The 24,625-nt window shown below is 57.0% G+C and overlaps 1 protein-coding gene across 1 annotated transcript in view; it reads left to right on the top strand.

Moving 5' to 3' along the window:
* Positions 1-24,625, top strand: part of WNT7A (Wnt family member 7A) — a 57,913-nt gene that overhangs the window by 11,504 nt on the left and 21,784 nt on the right. Inside the window, exon 3 of the mRNA XM_015241371.3 lies at positions 10,158-10,429. Coding sequence (XP_015096857.2) covers positions 10,158-10,429 — 272 coding nt within the window. The remainder of the gene's footprint in view (positions 1-10,157; positions 10,430-24,625) is intronic.

A 24,625-nucleotide genomic window follows, 5' to 3' on the forward strand; every position in this document is an offset into this window, starting at 1 on the left:
CCCAGCGTTGTGGAGGTCTCCACCCAAATGCCACCTCCTCCAGGAGGCCTCCCTTGACCATCTCGGAGGCCTGAGACGGCCTCCCTGGCAGGTCATCCTGTGCTGTTGTCTTTACAGCACTTACCACTTTCACAAGTGACTTTGCTTACTTCTGCGAGACTGTTCACTGGCACGGGTCCTCGGCCCCGAGGAGGTCCAGGGAGCCCACACCTGTCAGTCGTCTTCTCCCCGCTTCCCCCAGCACCTGGCCCACAGCCTGGCACACAGCAGGGGCTCGGGCAACACACGGAGAGAGGCCTGATCCCCAGGCAGGCCGGCTCCTCTCTGCCGGCACGTCCAGCTGCCCCGAGCCCTTGGGGGTCTTGCCTGTCTTTGGGCACAGGTCTGAGTGCACCGCACACACGGGATGCGCTCTACTCTCTCTGTTGGGTGAACGCTTTTCCTTTCTGACCCAGAATACAAGGCTGAATGTTCATCCCTGCATGTAGCATCTTGATCCATGTCGGCCCAGCGTTCTGTTAGCTCCCCTCCCACATTTGCGTTGGCTTCAGATGGGGTCAAATGTTGACTAGGTGAAGGCCTTGGGGGGACCCCACCCACCATGGCCTGACTCAGGAGGAACTGTCCCCCATCTGTTCAGTAGAACGTTGGTCTCCACCCCTCCCTGCCCCCACCTGCTGCTCCAGGGAGAAAAAAGAGGGCTCTTTGGATGATAAATTTGGGAACTCAGCATGCCGTGTTCCCTGCTTGAGAGGAAGCCAGTGTATTAAAGGCTCTGATAAGTCCTGCAGACAAGAGAGCACCTTGAGCAGGCTTTCCTGCTCTCCTCTAACCTCAGACTCACTGACCACCTGGCGGAGCTGCTCTTTAGAAGCACCCACACCAGGAAGCTGTGCTAGAGACCCTCACAGATTGACATGCGCATACTGTGATTTGGGACTAACCAGGAATCCACAGAAAGGCTATTCACCCACCCCCAAGTCTGGCATCCTTCCCCAAGGTCGACGAAGAGGCACGTTCTAGTCTCTGATTTGGACGTGGGCAGTGAGGTCAATTCTAGTCAACGTTACTCTCCAAAGTCCCTTAAATCAGCCACAAAATTCAAAATCCCTGGCTTTCTCCACAACGTCTAACATGCGCGTGCGGGCATGGCTTAACGTACAGCAGCGCACCACGCAGAATGCAGAGGCACTGTATCTGAAGCATACATGTGGTGTTCCTTTGTACAAATTTTTCTAAGGTTCCACATGTAAGTGAGACCATACAGTATTTGTCTTTCTCTGTGCAGCCTATCTCACATAGCATAAGGCCCTCAAGGCCCATCCACGTTGTTGCAATGGCAGGATTTCCTTTTCTGTTTTTTCACGGCTGAGTGATGGTCCCTTGTACATATACAGACTGCGTCTTCTTTATCCCTCCTTCCCGCGATGGACACTCAGGTTGTGTCCGTGTCTTGGCTATTGTGAGTAAACTGGGACAAACGTGGGGGTACAGATGCATTTCTGAGTTAGCATTTTCATCTTCTCTGGCTAAACACCCAGAAGGAGAGCTGCTATAGGGCTGTTCTATTGTTAATTTGAGGGGGAACCTCCGTACTTTTTTTCCCCATAGTGGCAGTGTCAGTTTACACTCCCGCACATACAGCATCTTAAACTTGTTTTTCCCAGGTGCATTTGGTTGAAATGTTAGTTAAGTGCTCATAGGAATCACCCCCCACCCCTGCCCCAGTGTGTCTACCCATTCATTCCTTCCTTCCATAGATTTAAAATTTTTTTTAGTTTTTTATTTTTTGGGGGGCGGAGGTCATTAAGTTCTATTTATTTAAATGGAGGTACTGGGGGTTGAACCCAGGACCTCATGCATGTGCTTTACCACTGAGCTATACCCCACCCACTCCTCCCACAGATATTTACTAGCATCTTCCATATGGTAAATGGCTGATGAATTGATCACAGGGTCTGCCCTCGGGTGCTCACTGGTGGGGACAGACAGCAACATCGGGGCCGCAATGTGCTCTGGGATCTGGTAGAAGAGGTGAGGGCACTGGGCGGATGGTATTGGACTTGGAGCGAGGTGGGCTGCCTGCAGGGTCACCTCACGTTGGAGGCCACCACCCAGAAAGGGAGGAGTGAGGTAGGGAGGAGCTGCCGAGGAGGACCTGCAGGTGTGACCCAGCCAGAGCCAGGGGTCCAGAGTGGTCCGGGCACCTGGCTCTAGTGTGCGGGCTAGGGAGGGTGGAAAGAGGCTGGAGAGAGAGGTGGGGGTGAATCTGTCCCCATCCGCAGGGTTTTGTGTACAGACTCTGGTTGGCCTGGGATGGGAGCTGTCAGGAGAATCTCTCTCCCTGCCTCCGGGGAGAGACGGGATGTGGGAAGGTGATCAGATCCTCAGCACAAATAGAAATTGGCTATGTCTCCAGCATCACTGTCAGCAGAGAAATGGTGATTTCCTGATGTGAGCTCCTGGGGACGGCTGCATTCTTTTTCAAATACTCACGACGTCCTGTTGGGTCTTCCCCAGCAGAGTTTTTCCAGGAAAGGGCACCGATGACCTAGGGTTCAGGCCCTGGGGACCACCCTCCTCTATCTACGCTGGGGACCTAGGAAGCATTTCTGGGCTTCTGCTTCTGTCCCGTTTCAGCACTTCCCGTCCGGAGCGCTCCCCCGGCAGCTCAGGATCCCGCATCTGGGAATCCGTGTGCCTCGCACAGTGGCTCCATCTCCTCTCCCGTCTCGGGCTGGGACAGTGGCCGGAGCACATGCCTGGCAAGCGAATGCCTCCTTGGAGGGACGACTCGAAGCCCTTTCCGGTGAGAAAGTCGGCGGCGAGGGGCAGCCTGGCCCTCTCTCTGCCGGTTCTTCACAATGCGCCATCTCGCCGGAGCCCGAGACCTATTCTTTACCCGTTCTTGCTTAGAACGCAGCTAACAAAGGCCTTTTTGTCTCGTTGGCATTTTTTTTTTTTTCTCCAAGCCTCAGTTCATCCTGGGTTTTAGCTCTCCTGACACTATTCTTTGAGATGAGTCTTTTGTTGTAATGTTCTCTTGCCGGCTTTTGTAGGATCGGCAGACACACACTCACACACTTTCACACACACAGTCTCACACATTCGACTGTGGGGGCTTCACGGATAAATGATCCTGGTGCCCACAGACTCGTGGGGAGAGATCCATCTTCCAGATCTTTCAGTCCGACACAGAATAAGGATGGAGAAGGTGCTGGGCCACGTGCCAAGGAGCGTGTGTCAGGATGGCCCCAGGAGAGGGGACCCTGGAGCTGCGTCTTGGTGGGCACGGTTAACCAATAAGGCACCCTATAAGAGCTGCTGCTGCTGGAGCCCTTCCAGACGTGGCCTGGGGCCTTGGTTTGCTTCATCTTCCTAACAGCCTTCAGAGGCAGGTGCTTTATTATTCCCATTTTACAGAGGAAGAAACTGAGGCCTCGAGAGATCTACCACCCTGAAGTGGGACCAGGATGTAAACCCACCTTTATCACTGTGCCCCCCAACCCTGGGGCCCTGCTTGGAAACCACCAGGCTACTTGGCCTCTCACCAGGCAGACTGGGGAGGAAGGGCATTTGCAGACTGAGGGAACAGCGTGTACAAAGGCTTGGAGGCAGGAAGGGGCATTTGTTGACCCTTGACCGATGGTTGGCACTGCGCTCTGGTCTTGCTCACTGGGAAGAGAGATCCTTGGATGGAACCGAGGTGGGAGACAAAGGCACAGGCTGGGGGCCCAGATTCCATCTCCATGGGCCTGCTACCTCAGCTGGGCTCGGCCCAAACACATGCTTCCGGCACCCCCAGTTCTTCTGTCTGTTCGTCCAGAGCTCCCTAGTTCCTCTGGACGGAGACAGCCCGATGGGGCCCTCTGGGCCCAGAAGGGCTGTGAGCGCCATGCCGTGGGGCTGGCAAAAGCAACATTTTTCCATCTGTATATTTTCCAGATCATCATATATTTCAGCCGGTGTCACTGCAGATTGCTCACTCTCTGACCCATTGGCTTTAAATAGCCAAAGAAAAAAAAATACAATGCACTTTGTGGTTTCCAGTAAGATACCGTAAATACACCCAGATAATATTCCGGTGCAAACCAGTTGCAGTGGCCGCACAGGGCGGTGGAATGGAATCTTTCGGGCAGGCTCGGACATCAGTTTATTTCCTCTGTACCCGCCGGGATCGTTATGGAGCTGGCATGCGTGGAGGGCGTCAGCCGGGCTCCGCAGGTTCGCCCCAGTGATAGCACTGGCCTTTAGCGAGCACCTTCTAGGGAGCTGGACCTCTCTGCGCACAGGGGCTTCAGTTCATCTTCAGGGCAGCTGGGCAGTGTCCTGGTGGTTCCCATTTCACAGATGGGGAAGCTGAGGCCGGGCGCGAGAGTCCTTGCTGAGGGTCACCCAGCTGAGGAAGGAGCTGGGAGAAGGGACTGATAGCCTCCATCTTACCCAAGTTCTGGGCTGAGGCCACCTGAGCTTCTGGATGGAAAATCATCTGGAGATGCAGGCGGATCGTGGTGATGATGTAGGAGCACGTGGTGCAGGTGAGGGCAGGACTCCATGCTGGGAGCCGGGAGACCCTGATCCCCATCCCCCTGGTCTCGCTGAGTGACTGGGGACCCTGGGCAGGTCTCCTGGCCTCTGTGAACGTATTGTTCTAGGAGGAACTGGCAGGCTTTATGACTGTGGCTCTGGGAGACTTTCCTCTGATTCTGGGGACAGGAGGGACCTCTGCCCGAGACAGGATGGTGGGGCAGGCAGGCCCTGCACTGCCCTCTACAGCCTCACCTCCTCTCTCCACTGCCCACATCACGTCAGCCCATCGCAGGGGCTGCCCGTTGGCCTGGAGCCCCTCAGCCTCATGGCTGGCTCCTCCCTGCTCAAAAGGCACCACCCCACACTGCCCCTGCTCACCCCACCCTGTCCCTGTCACCTCCGTGTTCTATGTTCTGCAGAGTCCTCAGCTGCCCCTGAGTGACGTGGTCTTGCTATCTGTCTCCCCAGAAGGAAAGGCCATGCCTGAATCCCTCCTCTCTGGTTCCCCAGCCCCCAGCATGGTGCCTGGCATATAGGAGGCGCTCAAGAAATGTCTGTTGAGTGAAGGGACGGGGCACATGGCTTGGTCAAGGAGGCCGCTGGGAAGCAGGTGTGATGGAGGTCTTTCCTCTGCTTATGGACAGGAGGGAGAAGTTGATGGTGAAGGCAGGCGGCGCTGGGTCTGTTCCTGGAGGGGGCGTGGTTAACAACAGCCGAGCCCAGGGTTCTCTGCTGACTGACCCCACGTGGTAGATTTGGGAAAGAGCCGGAGCCAGGGGTCAGGAGGGCTGGAGTGGGTATCATGACCTCAAGGCAGGAGGGTGGGTTGGACTCTGGATCCAGGCTGATTAGGGTTGAATCCTTGTCAGGCTCCATCACCCCTCTGGGCCTCAATCTCCCCATCTCTAAAATGGAGATAAAAGCTCCCCATCCCATAGGGTTGTTGCCAGCTGAGCAAGTTGATCTATATTGAGTGCTTAGGGAGGAGACTGGCAGACAGTAAGCATTTTATGACTTTGCTGCTCTTATTACCAACCACGTGCCGTTGGGCCTGTCACCTCCTTCTGTTTCTGCAGTAGTGAAACAGACATCTCAGACCCGCCCTTGCAGACATGCAGGAAGAGACAAATGAGGCAGGGCTGGGAAATCACCTGCAGGGGCTTCCCCAGGCTGAGAGGGGGTCATCCCTGGAGTACGGAGCATGGTCAGGGTCCGGGGTGTCCTCCGCGCTGATTGGAGGCGGCACGTGACCACTGGGTTTGCATCCTGGCTGTGCTTGGGCAAGTCACCTCCCTGAGGCTCAGTTCCCCGTCAGGCAAAACAAGAAATCGCCACTTGCCTGGGGTGGGTGAAGGAGGCGTGGCTGGCTGGAGCTTAATGTGGCCTCTCACATGGAGAGACTGAGATTTTAAGATTCTGGGACCCTTGTCTACCGTCTCTCTGCTTTCAAATCCTGCTCTCAGAAAGCCTTCCCATTTGAATGGGACTTATAAATTATTTATTGATGTCTGAACTGATAACAATTGAATGGCAGAAATCAAGGCTTTTGGATAAGGATGGCTGCATTAAGTCAAAAGAATCTCTCTCAACTGTGGGCTTTCCCACGCCGTGCGGACCTGGGAAGGGAGGTGGCTGGGATCGTGAGAGGACGCTGCCCACGTGGGCCTGGAATCCCAGTTCTGGCCCGTTTCGGGGTTGGCGGCTGCAGTGAATCCGCTTACTTCTCAGAGCCCTGGTTTCTTCATCTGCAAAACTGTAGGGAGCGGTGTCCACGCGACAGAGCTGTTGGGAAGTGCCTCCAAGTGTGGGTCTGGCACGTAGCAGGTGCTCCGTAAAGATTACTTTCTTTCCACCCTCTCTCCCCACAAACAGCACGAAGCCCAGGTTCATGGCTGTGCTGAGGCCCTGGGCGAGGTCGCACTGAGCAGGTGGGTTCATCACGGCTCCGCACCTGCCTGGTCAGAGCCTCTCGGAACCTGGGTCGGGCGGCGTCCCTGGGAACAGGTGAGAAGAGCGGTTTCCCAAATTGCCCAGCTTGAAGCCTGGCAAGTAAGAAACACTAAACAAAGCTCCCCTGGGTTTTGGTCACTGTTTGGAGCTTTCATTCATTCGTTCGTTCGTTCGTTCATTCATTCATTCATCTATTCATTCAACAGATATTTACTGAGTGCCTGCTATGTGTCAGTAATATCCGGGGACATGACAGGGCACGTGACAAAGTGTTGCCTTCAAAGGCATTATGTTGTGGAGGCAGCAGGAGTGGTGGGTGTGGTGTGGGGAACAGACAATAAATCAGTCTCAAAAGGCAGGAGGGCTATGGGGAAAACCGAAGTGGGGAAGTTTCTGTCTGCACCTCCCAGTGGTGCTTGTAATTCCATCAGATATAATCATTCTAATACTACCATTCAGTTACGCAGCAGCCACGTGCCAGGTGACCGCTACGTCTTCTCCCAGTGGGTGAGATTCACAGGTACAGAAATCTAGGTTCAGAGAGGCCCAGTGACTTGCCCGAGGTCACCCAGCTTCTGGCAGGGTGGGGTTGGAAGTGAGGTCTGCTCATTCATTCATCGTTCACGCACTGTCATGGGGGGTGCCCCCTCATGAACCCCAAGTCTGGCTGGGGAGCCAGGTGCTGGATCAGCCCCCTGTGCTTGCCTCTGGGTGAGGCTGTGTCCTGCAGGGCGTCACGGAGCATGACGAGGTGAAATGTGATAATAACAGCAGTGATGCTGGTGGGTACGGAGCGCTCACCCCGCGCTGGGCGCTGTGCTCGGCACAGAATCTTCCCCGGGTTCTGGGGTTCGGTCCGCTCACTAGCCCTTGATATATTGATGCTGTTATCATGCCCATTTCACGGAGGCAGCAACTGAGGCTTAAAGAGGTTAACAGGCCTGACATGAGTGACACCACCAGCCCACCACCCAGGGCGGCTTCCCTGGTGGTCAGTGAGGAGGGGGATGTGGGAGAGCCTGGGCAGTCCAAGTCTAACATGATGGGCAGGGCCCACATCAAGGTCATGGCAGGAGTCAGCAGTCAGCCTTTAGCATCTGGAAGCACTGGACGTGAGCAGCCAGTGCCTGGTCCCCGAGAGCTCAAAAGCTGTGAATATTGGTCTCTGTGTTTCTCAGGGACAGTGGGTGCGGAGGTGAGGGCCAGCTTGTGGGGAGGGGGCTTTTGGTCTGGTCTGGAGGAGCACCCTGAGCTCAGGGCAGTTGCATGTGCGCAGGGTGCAGCTGCCTGTCCCCATCCACCTTGGGATGTGCTGGGGACCCCAAGTGGGAACAGAGGCCACCGCCATTCTGTTGTGTTCGATCCGTTGTCTTTCCCTGGGCATCTGCACTGCCCAGGGGCTCAGACCTGGGGATCACTACCCTCTGGGCGGTGGAGTCCACGCACAGAATGGCGACAAGGAGTGTTGGGCTGGCAGCCAGAGCGCTGCCCCCAGCCCCACCCGGGGAGGAGCCTGGGGGAGGGCACGTCTCAAGTGGCAGGTCTGGCTCCCACAGCCCGCAGTTTGCTGCTCTGTCCTGGGTCTGGTAAAGGCACACGGTCTCCCTTCAGCTGCCGGCGGGGCCGCTGCCACTTGCGGTCATTTGGTTCCTGGGGACGGTTCTTGGTCTGCGCGGGGTGTCCGGAGGCCAAGTGGGCAGCTCGGCCCTGCTGCCCGCCTGTTGGGCGGCCTGGGCGGGCCAGACTTTTCTCTTGGCCTTCATGTCTTCAACAAGTGAAGACCCCTGCTCCTTCCCTTACAGGCCTCTTAGAAGGAACCGTTACCGCCACCAACCATAGAATTGCGATGAATCTGGTCTCTAGGGTCACTCTCTCGTGCCATGCTCCTTGCTCAATGCTTTGCCTTTTTAATTTTTTCTAGTCCTCTTGACCTCCCTAAATAAAGTAGGTGGTTGTCATCCTATTTTATAGTGGAGGAACTGGAGCCCAGAGCAGTTAGGTAACTCACCCAAGGCCACCCAGCTAGAAAGTGGTGGGACGGGGACCCCCTCCCCCCGGGCCTACTTGCTGTGCACCCTGCGTCTGATTACTCTTTCCCTGGTGTCCGCGATCTCACTGCTGGCTGTCTCCTTGGGTGTAGTCTTTTCTTGTGTGTTTGAGGCACAGTCGTGTGAGCTGGTGCCTGGGGACTGAGGCTCAGAGGAGAAGGAACTTGTCCAGGTCTCAGTCAGTCAGGGGCAGAGCTGGGATTTGAACCTGGCATTTGGGCTCCAGAGTCCCTGTGTTAACAGGGCTGCCAGTAGATGCCAGAGCCAGGCGGTGGCACGGTGAGGCCGTCTGTCCAGCAGGTGCACAGGCCTGTGTGTCCGCAGGTAGGTGGGCGGTGCCTGGGGGCGGGGGTCCGGGCTGCTTGTGTCTCAGCGGCCTGGGTGAGGGGGCCCGTGGGGTGAGTGAGGGGTGGGTGAGAAAAGGTCTGCCTGAGTCTGGCTCACAGGGACCCGGGGCTTGAAGCAACTTGGAGGTTGCTGTCTCCCCTGCCTCCTCGGCCACCCCCTCCCCAGCCTCCTGAAGCACTTCCTCCAGACTGCTCCCTTCCTTCCGGGCCTCTCCCTGCGGGGCGCTCGCTGAGCCCGGCTCGGGGCACACCTCACGCGGGGCGTGGGTCCCCTCCATCCCGGGCAGGGGTGCCACTCTGACCCAGGGAGGCCGGGTGGCGCAGATACTGCACCAGGCCTGGGTGACTCCCTGCCCAGGTCCCGGCTCCTGCACCAGCTGCTCAGGACCCTTCCGCCCGCTTACTGCCCCAGCGCCATCCTGCAGGGCTGGGGTAAGTCCTTCCTGGTGGTTCCCAGACTCCCGGCAGGGCTGTCCCCACAGAACGGGAAGACCTGCAGAGGGGCATCCCCCCACCTGCCCCGCGGGTGGTCCCCTCTCCCCTCTGCCACCCTCGTCTTCTGTGTCGCACTGAAGCCTGAGGAGGCAGGTCCTGGCTTTGTCGGGAGATGCTCACAGCCTAGAGGGGGCCCCGGAGCAGAGGAGGGGACAGACCTTTACACGGCAGGTGACACACAGCAGCGATAGCAGAGCCACCAGCACAGGAGCTGCCGTGCCAGGCAGGTGCGATGAGCCAGGCTGGGAGCCGAGTGCTTTCCACTGACAATAAGAATCTCTTGTTCCCTGTCATCCCCGTGGAAAAGGGACGATGGCTGTGTCCCTGCTTCACAGCGAGGAGACTGAGACACAGGGAGGGGTGCTAAGCATGCGCTCTGCTGCTGAGCTCTGCCCTCCCCGGGCCTCTGGCTGCAGGGCCCGTGTACCGTGTAGGTGTTTAGAAAGCTGCTTTACAGTGTGTCACCAGGTGCTGTGAGTGTTGCGCATGTGCACGGCCACGGCCACGTCGGCGTGGTGGAGAGCGAGTGGCAGTCCGCAGAGGGGTCCCTCGTCTGACCTGGACGCCTGCACGCTCCCGTCCCCCTCTGCCCGGTCGACTCCCCGAGGGCTTTCAGCGACTGGGGAGGGGATGTGCGTCGCTTGATGGGCTTGCTCGGGACAGAGCATTCTCGGACTCAGCAGTGGGCGCTCGGTCAGTCCGCACAGCCCCTCCGGTGAGCTCAGCCTCCCGGCTCATCCCAGGGCGCCCGGGCCTGAATCCCGTCTCTCCACTCTCGTCCTCACAGGGAGCCGGGAGGCTGCCTTCACCTACGCCATCATCGCGGCCGGCGTGGCCCACGCCATCACCGCGGCCTGTACCCAGGGCAACCTGAGCGACTGTGGCTGTGACAAGGAGAAGCAAGGCCAGTACCACCGGGACGAGGGCTGGAAGTGGGGTGGCTGCTCTGCTGACATCCGCTACGGCATCGGCTTCGCCAAGGTCTTTGTGGATGCACGGGAGATCAAGCAGAACGCCCGGACCCTCATGAACTTACACAATAACGAGGCGGGCCGAAAGGTAGGTGGCCAGGGAGGGGCGCCAGGCGGCTCTCGCAGAGACGCTGCAGGGCAGCTCTCCTGGGGCTCCGGCGACGGGCGCAGGGCTCTGCCCTTGGCCTCCTGCTGCTTGAGTCTGTTGTTGATTTGCTGTTGGTCAGGATTTCTGCGTGGCATGGAGCTTGTCAGTTACCAAAGAAGTTGAATCATTGAATGTCTGTTAAAACATACTGAATGTAACTCAGGAAGATGGAAAGAGGGGCGGATGTCAACTCTCATACTTGGGCCACAAAATCATTTGTGCCAGACTCATTGTGGGGAGGGGCTGAGGTGAGTTCAGTAGGAGTCACCCCTGTGAAGTGGCTGCCAGGGTTGGTCACCTTAACCAAGATCTGGAGCTCAGAATAACGGAGGTGACTGTTCCCTCTTCATTGCCTCCTCAGATCCTCCTAGATTCTGGGTTCAGCTTAGAAGAGTCAGGGACATCCCAGGATGTCCTAGTAGGGGCAGCTGGGTTAGAAATGGGTCTAGACAGCTCATCCCCTGAGGAGCTGGCTGTCTAAGGGCAAGGGGGCAGATGGGTCTGTGGACACAGAGTGCATGAGGGCCTATGGGGTGGGAAGGTGTCACAGGAGAGCAGGTCCTGCCAATGTGAGGACCGGACACAGCCACTGAGACCCAGATTAAGTTACCAGGGAAGGAGTGAGCTCCCTATCCTGGGAAGTATTTGAGCAGAGTCAGCTTAACCAGGCATCTCAGGGCACCCAAGTCAGTGCTGCCTGGCTCAGGCGGCGTCCTGGGCTGAGGCCTGACATTGGGAGTGGGCTCCAGAAGTGCCTGTAAATGCCGAGATGCTCAGAGCCTACCATGGAGCCCGCAGGCCCAGGTGATACTGGGAGAGGAAAGGCTCTGACGTTGGCTCTGTGGTCCAGGGCACATGGGGAGGGGGACTCGGTGCCATCTGGGTGGGGGTGGACCTCTGCAGTGATGGGGTGCATGTGGGCATCGGTGGGGCCACAGACTCGGGTGCCCAGGAGACCAGGCAGGAGCACCAGCGATGACAATGGGGAACTGTGCCCAGGGCTGTGGATAGCCTGCCCCCGTCAGACACACAGACCCCATCCATGCAGTGCCCACTTGGCTCCGGCCATAGCAGCTATGTGGGGAGCTGGCCCAGGGTGGCCGCATCCTCTGTCCTGCGGCTCAGATTTTCATGCGCAGGTACTTCTTGTTTTACGTGCTGGCATTTAAAACTGGCAGCCAGCAGTAACAAAAAATACAGAAAAAGGGAAAAAGAAAGATGTCCGCGCTAGGGCTCAACGCCCCCATGCTGGCTAAGGCTGGGCCTCAGGGTGCCCACTCGGATGCCTGGTGGTCCTGTTTCCCTAGAGCACATCCGTGGGCCAGCCACCTCCTGGCTCCGGAAGTATCAGCTCCCTTAATCCTCCCGGCGTCCTGGGGTAGCATTGTTATCCCATTTTGCAGGTGAATAAATTGAGGCACAGAGTGGTTAAGAAATACGGTAATCGAGGGCAAAGGCAGAATTTGAAGCTTGGCATCTGGCTTTGGAGTTGGCATTGTTTGCACAAGCCGGACCGCTGTGTCGCGGTGGTCGGACCGCGGGTTGGCACTGTGCTGCGTGGGTTCAGGTCTCGGCTCTGCCACTCATTTCTTCCTGGGAAAGTGGCAGAGCTGGCAGGAGTGTCCTTGGGCTGAGCCGAGGAGGGGCGGGGAGGAGGCAGGAGAGCACTTACCCCAGAGCCTGGCACACAGCTGGTCCTCAGCACGGGGTGGGTGTGACCACAGAGCCCACAAACTCGTGTCCTACGGGAGGGAGCTGTCTGGTGGGTGGGGTTGGGGGGTGGCCTGCACACCGGGGAGTGGGGAGCAGGCCCCTGGCTTGCAGATACTCTCCAACTTCCTCTGCAGCCTCCGGCCACATCTGGCCTGTCAGAGCCTCCCAGGGGGCCACAGTGAGTCACCGAGGCAGGCCGCTCACCTGGCCTGCCCAGAACGATGGCTTGAAGTAAATTGCAAGGCCCTGCCTGTTCGGTCCTGTGGCCGGGAGCTGCTGCTTGGCGCAGTCCATCCCTCCAGAGTTCTCAGCTGGTCGTTCCTCCCAGTGTCTGTGGTTGGATCACTCCCCAGGGCTGAGGTCACAGGCTCCCTCCTGCCCTTGACGCTCTCATCCCTGGGGGAGGACCGGACAGGGACAAGTGGCTTCCGTCTCCCAGCCTGTTTTCTCGTGTGTGGCTGCCTGGTTAGGCCACAGTGGGAGATAAAGGCAAGTGTGCCTGGCCTGGGGTGAGGAGGCTCTGGTCCACACCAGGTGGGAGAGGGTTTTCTGAGCCGCCAGCTCCAGCAGGCGTGTGGGCCGTGGTTGCCGCTCTGGGCAGCTCGTGGGTGATGCAGGTGGTAGGAGCTGTCAGATGTCGTAAGAGCGACCCCAGGGGGCTTCCTGGAGCAGGTGGGCCCCAGAAAATGAGTGAAGTTTGGCTCGGCAGAGGAGAGAGGCGAAGGCAGCCCTGGTCTGGTGTGGAGACGTAGTGGCCAAGGCCGGGAGGTGGGGGCTTGGGCCAGTTCAGGGGCCCAGAGTGGCTGGGCTGCAGGTCCCTGAAGGGGTCAGAGCAGCTGGGCACCCACAAGGTCACCTGCCAGGCCAGGGTTCTCCCCCAGACCTTCCTGTGGCTGCCCTCCCCGACTGCCCAAGTTCCACCTCAGGATGTCCCCTCCTCAGAGAGGTTTCCCTTTCAACCTCCTCCTCCCTTCCCAGGCAGTGCCTTGCTCTGGGCCTCCTCCCCTCCCTGGATTATAAGCCTGATCAGGATCAGGACCTCATGCATCTCGTTCACAGCTGCACCCCGGGGCCTGGTGTACAGAGGCGCTCTATATAAGAGTGAATGGTTGAGTATTGTCTGGTCACTGGGGAGGCACTGATGAGCAGGGAAGGGCAGAAGTCACAGAGACTGACTCCAGAGCAGCAGAGTGAGGCCTTGGGCAGAGCCAGAAATGGGGCTTGGGCATCGTGGCGGAGTGCAGGTTGGGCCTGACTTGATATTTCTGAGTAAGAGTGGCTTTCCCAGCTCAGGGATGCCCTGCACCACCACCACCATTGACAGCCCAGCTCCACTCTGGTTCGGGAAGGCACTTGAGGGTGGCTTCCTGGAACAGCAGATCAGCCAGGCACTATATATTTTCTAGAGCCACGACGTAGAATTTGGGACTCCCCAGTGTGTACAGGCAAGGCCTGACTAACCCCTAATTGGGCCTCTTTGTGGTACGAGGGTGCAAGCAGTGGCCAATCGCTCAGCCAGAGCATGACAGGAAGGTGGTCTCCCAGCCTAGCCCCTCACCTTCTGCCCTGGGGCACCCCAAGGGCCCAGACGCATAGCCAAGCATCAGGAGCAGGGCAGCTGCTCAGCCTGGGGAAGATAGGGCTTGGTGTATATCAGCTCTGGGCTCCATCCCTTTTGGGGGCCTCAGTTTCCTCATCTGTCAAATGGGATTATAATCCTAGATTTGTTCTACACCCCCAGTGGCAGTTGAGGGCATACATGGGAGACCCCGGGACCCTACCACGAGCCACTGATTCAAAGGCATGGAACCCCATCCCAGAACCCCCACCCACAAACAGGCTTCCGTGGGCCCCACGCACAGTGGAGCTGGAACCGACAGGAGGGAAGGGGCCAGCCTGCAGCCGCTCCTGGCTGCGTGTCTTGGAAAGGATCGCAGATGTGTTTATCACTGGCTCCCTCCTCCTGCTGTGAGGAGGCAAGACCCAACCTGACCACAGGCTCTGGGGCTGTTGGCAGCTGGTGCGAGAGCAGAGGAGGAGGGGAGGGCGGGGGGGGTGCATCCCGGGGGTGGTGGCAGGCCCAGTGAGGGGGCTGCAGGGGTGCCCGCCGACTCAGCCGGCAGACCAGGCAGGATAAATGCCGTGGGGCGGGGGCACCCTGTCCTCGCGGGTCTCAGTCTGGGTCCGAGCCCAGGCAGAGCCAGGCCTCACCTGCAGGGGTGGGCCACGGGGCTGGGGAGGCCCTGCCCTGCATTGCCCACCCTGTCTGTCCAGTGCAGTTGTGTGGTCTGCAGGGTCAATCGAAGACAGAGATGGGAGAAGCTGGCACGTCCTCTAGGGGGTGATTTTAGAATCACAGTCTCTCCCTCTCTTGGAATTTCAGGGCCGTAGTATTTGGGAATTGAAATCAGACTGTTCAGGTCGGGATTTAGACTATTAGGTTTACACCCTTACGTGTGGGGTTTGGAATCGGGAAAATTGGGAGGAAGAGAGACATCAGAAGCAGTGACTTGAAATATTTGGGTGGCAGAATCTTTGTGGCTTTGAGTCGTTTCTTTCCAGCCTTTTGGGGCAGTGAGATGAGCTCGCCGCGCTGCTTGCCCTCAAGATGCTCAGGCTCGTGAGAGAGGCGGAGAGCAGCAGACGTGGTGGCAGGAGAGCACAACATAGCGGGGTGCATTAGAGCCCAGAGGAGGCGCGGTTTCTTCTTGGAGACGTCTGGATACCTCTAGGGGCAAGAAGAAGGGCCCCCCTTAGTAGGGCTTTAAAGGATAGGTAGGAGTCCTCTAGGTGGACAGAGCAGGTGGGAGGGAGGGTGGTTCAGGGAGAAGTAACAGCATATATAAAAGCACGAGTTCTAGAAAAGCATGGACGGAGGCGGGTGGACCCAGCATGTCTGGGAAGCAGGTGGATTATGGGCAATGAGGCTGCAGAGGGGCTGGGCCAAAAGCAGGGCCTTGAATGCCAGGCTCAGGGTAGGGCTTCCCCTCAGGCTGGTGTTTCCTGAAGAGGCTTTGGAGTGGAGAGTGCTGTGGGCGGGTTTCTGGCCCTCTCTGCGACCAAGTGGAGAACAGCGTGAAGGGGGCAGGGTGGCAGCTGCCGCCCCAACCCAGCAGGGGCCACGGGTGGGCGGGAGGCACAGCTGTGCAGGCGGCAGAGTAGGCAGGACCCACCTTGGGTCGCCTTTGGGGTAGATAGCAGGTGCCGCTCCTCGCTGGGGTAGGAGCTGGGGCGGGGGAGGCTGGGCTTGAGGGCAGGTGATTATTAGGGTGCTTTGGGCAGAGGAGTGGGAGCCCTGTGTGCAGCAGGTGGAGATGCTCAGGGACCACTGGTGCCTGGTGGGGCTCGTGGTTGGAGCCATTTCCTGGCAGCCACCAATGGGAAGCGGTCTCAGGAGCCCTGGCGTTCGGCAGGATCACCCAGCAGGAAAATGCTAGTGGAAAAGCCCAGCGCTGGGCACACGGCCCTGGGGGAGCAGGCGCCTGGGCGGGAGGGGAGGCAGGAGAGAAGACAGGCAGGTGGGTTTTCAGTTGCACTCCCGAGCACGCGTAAAAAGCCCCCTGTGGGTGCAGAGAAGCCCCAACTGTGCTCTGAGCCGGCTCCTGCTGGGTCCCAGCTCTGGAGGCCCGGCCTCTCGCGCCTCCTCGGTGATACTGCAGCAGGCCAGGCGGGCTGTCGATCTCTGCTGTGCCCCGGGGGGAGGTGTGCTGGAGCTCCGGGGGCCCCGGGGAGGGAGGCGCCCTCAACCCCTTCCTGGGAGCGCAGTGACTGAGCCCAAGAGAGGCAGCCCTGGGGATGGGGGCCCAGCTGGGACAGGGCTGGCCCCTGCTGGAATGTGCCGCTCGCTCCAAGGGAGGTGAGCTCAGGGGGATGGAATTCCACCGGAGTGAGAAGTCACCTCCCAGTCCCTGCCCAGCCTCTGCTCATGGAGGGTGCCGGTCTTGTCCCTTCCTGCCCTGCCCCGTCTGGTCTGGGTGCTCCCGGAGCTCGGTTCCCGCCCTGCCCTGGCTGTACGCAGGCCTGTGAGTCAGGGGACACCAGGGACCTGGCCTCTGGCAGCTGGGGTGGGGCCCAGATAAGGTTTGCTCAGCTATGCTCCTCTCTTGTGTCCTGAGGGCCACTTGCATATTTGACCAGATAGAGTGGTCACCAGTGGCATGCTGAGGGCCTGAGGGGCCGGGCCCTGCCTGGCCCGAAGCCGGCTGACCAGGCCCGGCTGGAAGGAGGCCTCCTTGGTCTGCGGTGCCCTCCATTCCTGCTCCAGCTCAGGTGCTGATGTGGGTTCTTAGCTTCCCAGTGGAAAGGCTTCCAGCTGCAACTTGAGAGACCTGGACCAGGGGTGGCCTTGAGCAAATCCCAGCCCTCCAAGGTCTCAGTTTCTTCCGTGGTGGGGCCTTCTGTCTCAGAAGGGTCTTCTGGTCCTGACACGTGGGCAGGGGGGATACAGGGTCCTCAAGACCACTGGGCACCAACCACATCTCCAGCCACGGGCTCCTGGAGTCTGCCAAACTTGTTCCTGCCCCAGGCCTTTGCACAGGCTGTTTCCCCTATCTAGAATGCCCTTCCCTCATAGGTTTGTGTAACTAGTTCTTTCTATTCCTTCAGGTCTCTGCTCAGATATCCCCTTCCTAGGGAGGCCCTCCCTGACTTTCCCCCGCTACGTCCACTTCAAGTCTCCGTGTACACTATCCTGCTTCATTTTCTATATGACACTTACCACCATATGAAATTATCTTATTTGCACGGCTTTTTATGTCTTTGTTCCCTGTCGTCTCCCCCTACAATGTCAGCACCACGAGGGTCACGGTGGTGTGAGTTTACAGCTGCACCTCGGTGCCTAGAACAGTGTCTAGCACGTGCTGAAGTGCTCGAGAAATATTTGTTGAGTGGCTAAGTGACATGACAGGGGTCTCTTACCTGGGGGATTCCCAGGAGTAGGATTGCCCAGTAAGAAACAGGGCTCCCAGCTGAATTTGAATTTGAGGTAACAGATATTTTTTTTAGTACAAGTCCCAAATATGTGTAGTAAATATGTATTCATTCCCAAGTGAAAATTTAAATGGGTTTCTCACATTTTTAAATTAAAATTCTTATGCTGAGACATGGTCAGTTCACAGGCAGTTGTAAGAATTCAGGAAGATCTTGTGTGACCTTTGCCTGGTTTCCCCCAGCAGCTCGTAAGACCGTAGGACGGTATCCCAGCCGGGTACTGACATGAATGTAGGCACGAGGCAGAGCATTTCCGCCCTGGGGACGGCTGTCTACCCTTTTCGGGCCACTCCCCTCCCTCCTCTGTCCCCTCCTACTCCCTGGCAGCCACTCATCTGTTCTCCATCTCTGCAATTTCACCATTTTGAGAATGTTCTATAAATGGAATTGCACAGTACGGAACCTACTGGGATTGGCTTCTTTCACGCAGCGTCATCCCCTCAAGATTCATTCAACCTGTCGCATTTACAAAGAGCTCGTTCCTTTTTATTACTGAGCGGGGTTCCACGGTTTGGCTATGCCACCGTCTCTGTAAGCATGCACTTGTTAAAGGATGCCTGGGTTGTTTCCAACCAACATGGGTCTTTTACCAGCAAGGCTGCTATGAACATTGATGGGCAGGTTTTGGTGTAAACGCAAGGCTGCGTTTCTCTGGGGTAAATGCCCAAGAGCGTAGCTGCTGGATCGTACCGTCGTTGCATCTTAAGCTTGCAAGAAAGTGCTGGCCTTTCCCAGAGTGGCTGTGCCCTCTCATGTTACCACCAGCAGTGCCCAGGGGGTCCAGGTTTGCAGCATCCTCTCCTGCATCCAGTGTCATCACCGCTGTTTGCTTGTGCCATTCCAAGAGCTGCGTGTACCTCCCTGCGGGTTTAATGAGCATTTCCCTGACAGCTGGCCATGTGGACCACCTGTGTGAATTTGCCGCCCACACGTCCCCTTCAGTGGGACGCCTGTGCATGTCTTTTGCCCACTTTCTAGGTAGATGAGGTTTTCACAGTTGAGTTCTGAGATTCCTTCTTATGTGCGAGATGCTCGTCTCCTGTCACACACATGCTTTCCTGGTTTGCAGTTTTCTCGCCCAGTTTACAGCTTATCTTTTCTTCCCCTTCGCGGGCTCTTGTGCAAAGCAAAAGTTTTTAACTTTGCTAAGATCCAGTTTATCAGTTCTTCCTTTTTATGGATAGTGCATTTGTGTTGTCTAAGAACTCTTGGCTGAGTCCTCGGAAGCTTTTCCGTGTTTTTTTCTAAAAGCTTTGTAGTTTTACATTTTACACTGAAGTCCAGCCTTTGTTGTTTTTTTTAATTAATTTAAAATCAACTAAGATTTATTTCCTTTTAAAATCCATTTTTAAAGTTCATTAATTTTTTTCATTTTTCCTTTTACATTTAACTGTTTTAAATTTTTTAAACTGATGTTGTCAGTTACTTGTGCCAGTTTCTGGTGGACAGCGTGCCGTTCCAGTCAGACATATACATACATACATAGTTGTTTTCATATTCTTTACCATTAAAGTTACTGCACAATATTGAATATAGTTCCCTGTGCTGTACAGAAGAAATTTGTATTTTATCTATTTTATTAAAATTCACTGCTTTTTAACTGTCGTAAAATACATACAACGTACAACTTACCATTCCAACCATTTTTAAGTGCCTGGTTCAGTGTCATTAAGAACATCCACATTACTCTGTAACCATCACCACCATCCATCCCCAGAACTGTGCCATCTTCCCAAACTGAAGCTCTGTCCCCACCCCCCGCCCCAGGCCCCGGTACCACGTGCTACTTTCTGTCACTATGGATCTGACTGTTCTAGGGGCTACGTATCAGTCTTACAGCACCTGCCCGTTTGTGCCTCGCTTAGTTCATTGAGCATAAGGTCCCCAAGTTTCTGTGATCTGTTTTGAATTAATCTTTTTTTTAATTCTTATTTTTTATTGAAGTGCCGTCGATTTACAATGTTAGTTTCACACGTACAGCAAAGTGACTCAACTACAGATTTTATTTTTCAGATTCGTTGCCATTACAGCTCATTACAAGAAATTGAATAGAGTTCCCTGTGCTGCACAGTAGGTCCTCAGGTGCACATATTAAGTCAAGGTTCAGTTTTTGGTCTGTTTATGTGCTCAGTCTGGCAACCCTCCCCAACCGCTGCTGTCCTGGGGAGGGGTGTGGTGTGCAGACGGTGCTGAGAACTGCAGGACGGCTTTAGACCTGGACACTGCCCTCCTTGGGCCCATTTAGTAGAGATAGACTGACACCGTCACGAGGGCCCTGGCAAGGCCACACGCACTGAGAGGAAAGAGGAGCAGGACTTGCACCCAGGATCCAGCTCCCAGCCCAGCCTTCCTCCTGCTCCCCGTGGCCAAGGCAGGTGGGGCTGGGCTGGATGGGGTGCTGACGTCGGGGCTGGGAGGTCCACTAGGGACAGCCCACTGGGGACAGCCCAGTGGGATGTGCAGGCCCAGAGGAAGGAGTCAGGATGGGTCCAGGGCGGAAGCTGCTGGCAAGGGGCTGGAGGGGGGGACACCCATGAGGCCTGAAGTTTTTCCAGTTCTCTCCAATGACACAGCAAGGGCAGGGCCCAGCCAGGTCCAGCCAGTGATGCCATGGTGATAGCGGTGGATGGTGCCGGGAAGGGAGGGGTGAGACAGGGAGGCACAGGGGTGGGGCGCAGGGGTCGGGCAGGAGCCGCCCTTCCCACAGGGAAGGGAAACGTGTCTGGGCGCCCAGCTCTGTGAGGGGGGTCTTCAGCACCCCACTTTGCTCTGGTCTGCTGAGACTCCCTTCTCCCTCTCAACCTGGGTGGGCACAGGCAGCCTGGGGCAGACCCAGGGGAGGCGGCTGGACACGCTGGCCTGGGAGGGGTGGCCTCGGGGAGCTGTCACTGCCCCCCAGCCAGTGATGGGCTGGCGTGGGGAGTGGGAAAGTTGCAGGCAGGACCCGGAGCACAGAAGGAGGAACTGGCGAAGATGCAGCTCTGGTGAGAAAGTGGGGCAAGCCGGAGGGCAGGGGCCTGAGGGCTGGGAGAACTGGCTGCCAGATATTAGTCCTCGAAATGCGCATACTGACTGACTCCCCACAAGTCCTAGGAGCTTGACGTTCTCTGTTGTTCTCTCCATTTTACACATGGAAAACCGAGGCACAGAGAGGGAAAGAAAGTCGCCCAGGGCCACACAGCTGGCAGGTGCTGCCCTGGGGTCTGAATCCAAGCAGTCTGGCTCCAAATCCAGATTTTAACCTCAAACTGTTTCACCAGCCCCCAGGGTTCTTGGACTCAGATCTGTTTATCCCCGCCCCCAGCTTTCACATCCTGACTCTAAGATGTTATCCTAAGATTCTCCAATCCCCTGTCTGGGGCAACTTGGATGCTCTGTGGTCCTCAGCCCCCCAAAGGCCCCACTACCTGGTGGTTCCAGATTGTTGATTATTCAGGCACTGTTTGTCCTCTCCCCAGCTGGTCACTGTGGCCCTGGGACAGTCCTTGGGCCACTGTCTTCTGCCTGGGAGAGGACTCTTCCAGGCTGGGAGGGAGCTTGGCTGCATGGAGAGAAGATTCTATGAGTTGCCCGTTCCCAGCAGGAGGGGGGCCTGGACCATCACAGGGCTGGTGACTGGACAAGGAGGTGCCCAGGAGAGCCCAGGCCTGTGCAGAGACCTGTCACACCTCCTGTTGTCTCGGGATTTCTGGGCTGGCTCAGCGTAGGGAAGGCAGCCCGGGACCCACATCCTCTCCCTTGCCGAATACTCCTTGTCCTTCTGGGCACGCGTGAGAGGTGGGCTCTGGAGACCACGCCCAGTTCTCCTGCTTCCTAGCTGTGTGGCCTTGGGCATGTTAACTAGCCTCTCTGTGCCAGCTTCTCCATTGTAAACAGGAACAAGGGTAGCCCTATAGAGTATTGTGCGGACTAAACGACCAGATGAATTTAAACTGCTTAGAGCTGCACTGTCCTCTGCGGTCGCCACAGGCCACACGTGGCCATTTCAATTTAAATTAATTACAAATAAATACGATTCAGTACTCAGCCCCTCAGTCCACATTTCAAGTGCTTGGTAGCCCCGCGGGGCTCGTGGCTCCCTGTTAGTTCCATCAGCTGCAGGAAGGTCCCGTGCACAAGCCGTCCGGGAGTGGCGGCGGGCACAGACCTTGGAGTTGCTGTTTAGGGGACCCGACAAAGGTCTCCGTGGTGGGGGGGCAATCCATTCGCCTCCCTGGCCCCCTGCCAGCCCAAGGTGGGGTCTCAAGTAGTGACCAGCTCAGTTCTCTTGGAAGGAATTCCCTGTGTGGCTGCTGGCCTGCGGGGGGGGGGGGTCCTCTGAAACCAGCCGCAGTGGGGAGGGGGCAGTGCGGCCAGGCCCCAGAGGCCTCCCGAGTGAGGTAGGGCCCAGGGTCTCGGTTACACCACGGTGAGACCAAGTCAAAAGGCGCCCACCGGGGACAATTGCCGCCTTTGTCCTCGGGAGGGGGAGTGGGAGTCCCGGGTGTTATCAAATCTGCCGAGACAGGGGAGGGGGAGCCAAGCGGTGGGGGCAGGCGGTGGGGGGCTGTGGAGGAACGGGGCGTGGCCTGGGACGAGGAGGAACTGGCACCCATGCTGCAGCGTCACTTGCCAGCCCTCTGAGGAGAAATCCGGGTCCTAGTATGTCCCGACAAAGGACTCTCTGCCTGACAAAGGGCCTTCTTTAAGCCCTCACCTTGCAGTGTGCCTTTGAGACACAAGCCCAGCGCTGTCTGCCAGGGTTAACCCGCATCATTGGCCCGACAACCTCGGGAGTCCTTTTGGGCTCCATGTCACAGGTGGGCAGTGACTCGAGCATCATCCCAGGCTCTAGGACAGTCCCTGCTGCCGCAGGATGAGGGCTCCCCTGAGCCCAAGGTCCCCCCAGTACGTGTGGGGAGAGGGCAGGCTCTGGGCTCTCCACGAGTGGTCCCCCAGGGAAGAGGGTGTTACTCCCATTTTACAGATGAGGGAAATAGAGGCACAGAGCAGGGAAGTGGTGTCCTGGGGTCACCAGGTAGAAAACATCCGAGCCAGGACTGCCTCCCAGCTGTCCTGCCTCTGCAGCCACGCTCTGCCTGCCCTCTCTCCGTCTCCGCCTAGCCCTCAATGGGGGGGGTGTTTTAGATCTGGAAGGATTGGTCATATTCTAAAATAATAATGATTCTGACAGCATTTGTAAAACATTGTCTAATTTGCAAAACCTTTTCGAACACTTTTTCTGGGCCAAGCCTCCCAGCTTCCCTCCAAGTGAGGGATGCAACTGTGCCCACTTTGCAGGCGCCACACCTGCGGCTCTGGCCAGGAGCCGCTCAGTCTGCCGGGTGGGTGGCTCTGCGGGGCGTTGTCCAGCCCTGGGCTGCAGAGTCCTGGGTGAGGGGCAGGTCGGGGGCTGCTGGCCACACGGTGCTCTTGCCCCCAGAGCAGATGCTGGGTTTCACGCTGGGCGACGGGAATGACACGGCTGAGGAAAGGGGCAAGAGAAACGTGACTCTGCAACGTTTGCTGCGTGACCTTGGGCCGCCTCCCCCAAGCCTTAGTTTCCTCGCCGGGAGGAAGGCCGTGACGACTTGCGCTTTGCAGAGGCGTGGTGCGGCCTGCACGAGAGCCACGCCGGGGAAGCGCTGTGTCCGCGCTCCGGCGCGATGAGCGCTCAGGACCGGCGGCCGCTCTTACTAACGTTGTCATTACTAGTATTAGCGGTGGTGGCGCTAATTTTAAAGCCACAGTGAGCTTTTAGTTCCTGTGTTCTGTTCCTAAGGATCTTTCTGGCTCCAAAGCTCCACGTTTCCCATGTGCCGCTTGTGCAGCTTGCTAGGAGGACTTGGGGCGGAGGAGAGGTCCAGGAATTCACTGAGATCTGTCGCTTCACCAGAGGGGGTTGCCAGGGGACACCACCACACTGGCCCTCCATGCTCCGTGACCGGTGAGGTCCATCTGGGTCTCTCAGGAGCGTCTGAGCAGCCACCTGTGGATGGAGCCCCGCCCACGCGTGGTACCCAAGCACGTGCCACATCCAGGTCCTGCAAAGTTGTCCGTAAAGTCCAGTCCCCAGCCCAGCCCGCCCATCCGAACTCCAGCCCCATGCGCCCAGCTGCCGCCCTCTCCTCCCCACTCCAGGATGTCTGCTGGCCCAAGAAACTCACTGTCCCGGGTGTCACCGCTGGTCCCTTCCCCACAAACGTGCTCCTGCCTGCATCCCCCGCCAGCTCGGAGATAGCAGCTCCATCCTCCCAGCTGTCCAGGCCAGTAACCTTGGCATTGTCCTGACTCCGTTCACACCCCACATCCAGTGTGTTACTTCTACCTACAAGATCTGTGCAGAATCTGCCCCCCTCAGTCCCCCACCTCTGACCCCGTGGGCCAGGGCGCCAGCATCTTCTACCTGGAGGAGTACCGCTGCCTCCTAACCTGTCTCCCTGCTTCCACCTTGGCCCCTGCAGCCTTTTCAAACCTAAGTTAAATTGTCCCCTCTCTGCTCATAACCTCACAATGGCTCCCAACTCACTCAGAGCAGAAGCCAGTGTCTTCACAGTGGCCGACAAGGCTTTTCATGGCCTGGACCCCTGTGACCTCTGACCTCATCTCCCACTTCCCCTTCACTCCCTCTGTTCCATCTACACTGTTCCTCAAACACACTGGGTACATCCTTACCTCAGGGCCTTTGCACTTGCTGTTCCCTCTGCCTAGAGTGCCCCCATCCAGACATTCACCCCTTTACTGCCTCAAGTCTTTAGTCAAATATCGCCTTAAGGAGGCTTTTCCTGTACACTGTATTTGAAATTGTCCCCCTGCCTGTCTCACCACTTCCTGTCCCCTTTCGTGTTTCTTTTCCTACTTAGCACTTATGACCACCTGACGTGGTAACTTGCCAAATGATCCCATTGTGTTTGCTGTAGGAGACTTCTGTGTGCTCAGTACAGGCTCAGAGAGAAGGTTCCTTCTCACCTTGACTCCAGAGTCTGTGTCTTCCATATTTGTTCCAATGGGCCAGTGGTAAATAGAGATTTAACTTCTAAATACCTGTGTAGCCCTTATCTCACTCCAGGCACTATACTAAGTATCTCGTATATGTCAACTCATAAATTCTCGTAAGAACCTAGTCAAGTGAGTAGTATTAGATCCCTTTTACAAATGAGGCCACCAAGGCACAGAGAGGTTCACTAACTCATCCAAGGTCACAGAGCTAAAAAATAGAGAGGCGGGATCTGAATACAGGCAGTGTGGCTCCAGCGTCTCTATTCTTGCTACAGTTCTCTTTTGTGCATTCCTTCACCCACTCATTCATGAAATACTTGTGTCTTCTTTGTGTCAGGTGCAAGATTTTAGAGACCAAAAGGTGACTAAAAAGTGGTTCCTGTGATCAGGGCGCAGTCTAGTAGGAAATGCAACACAAGTAACTAAGGGGAGAGGACAAATACATCCATGCAGCAA

The sequence above is a fragment of the Vicugna pacos genome, chromosome 17 (genome assembly GCF_048564905.1).
Source record: "Vicugna pacos chromosome 17, VicPac4, whole genome shotgun sequence".
In the NCBI taxonomy this organism is placed as follows: Eukaryota; Metazoa; Chordata; class Mammalia; order Artiodactyla; family Camelidae; genus Vicugna; species Vicugna pacos.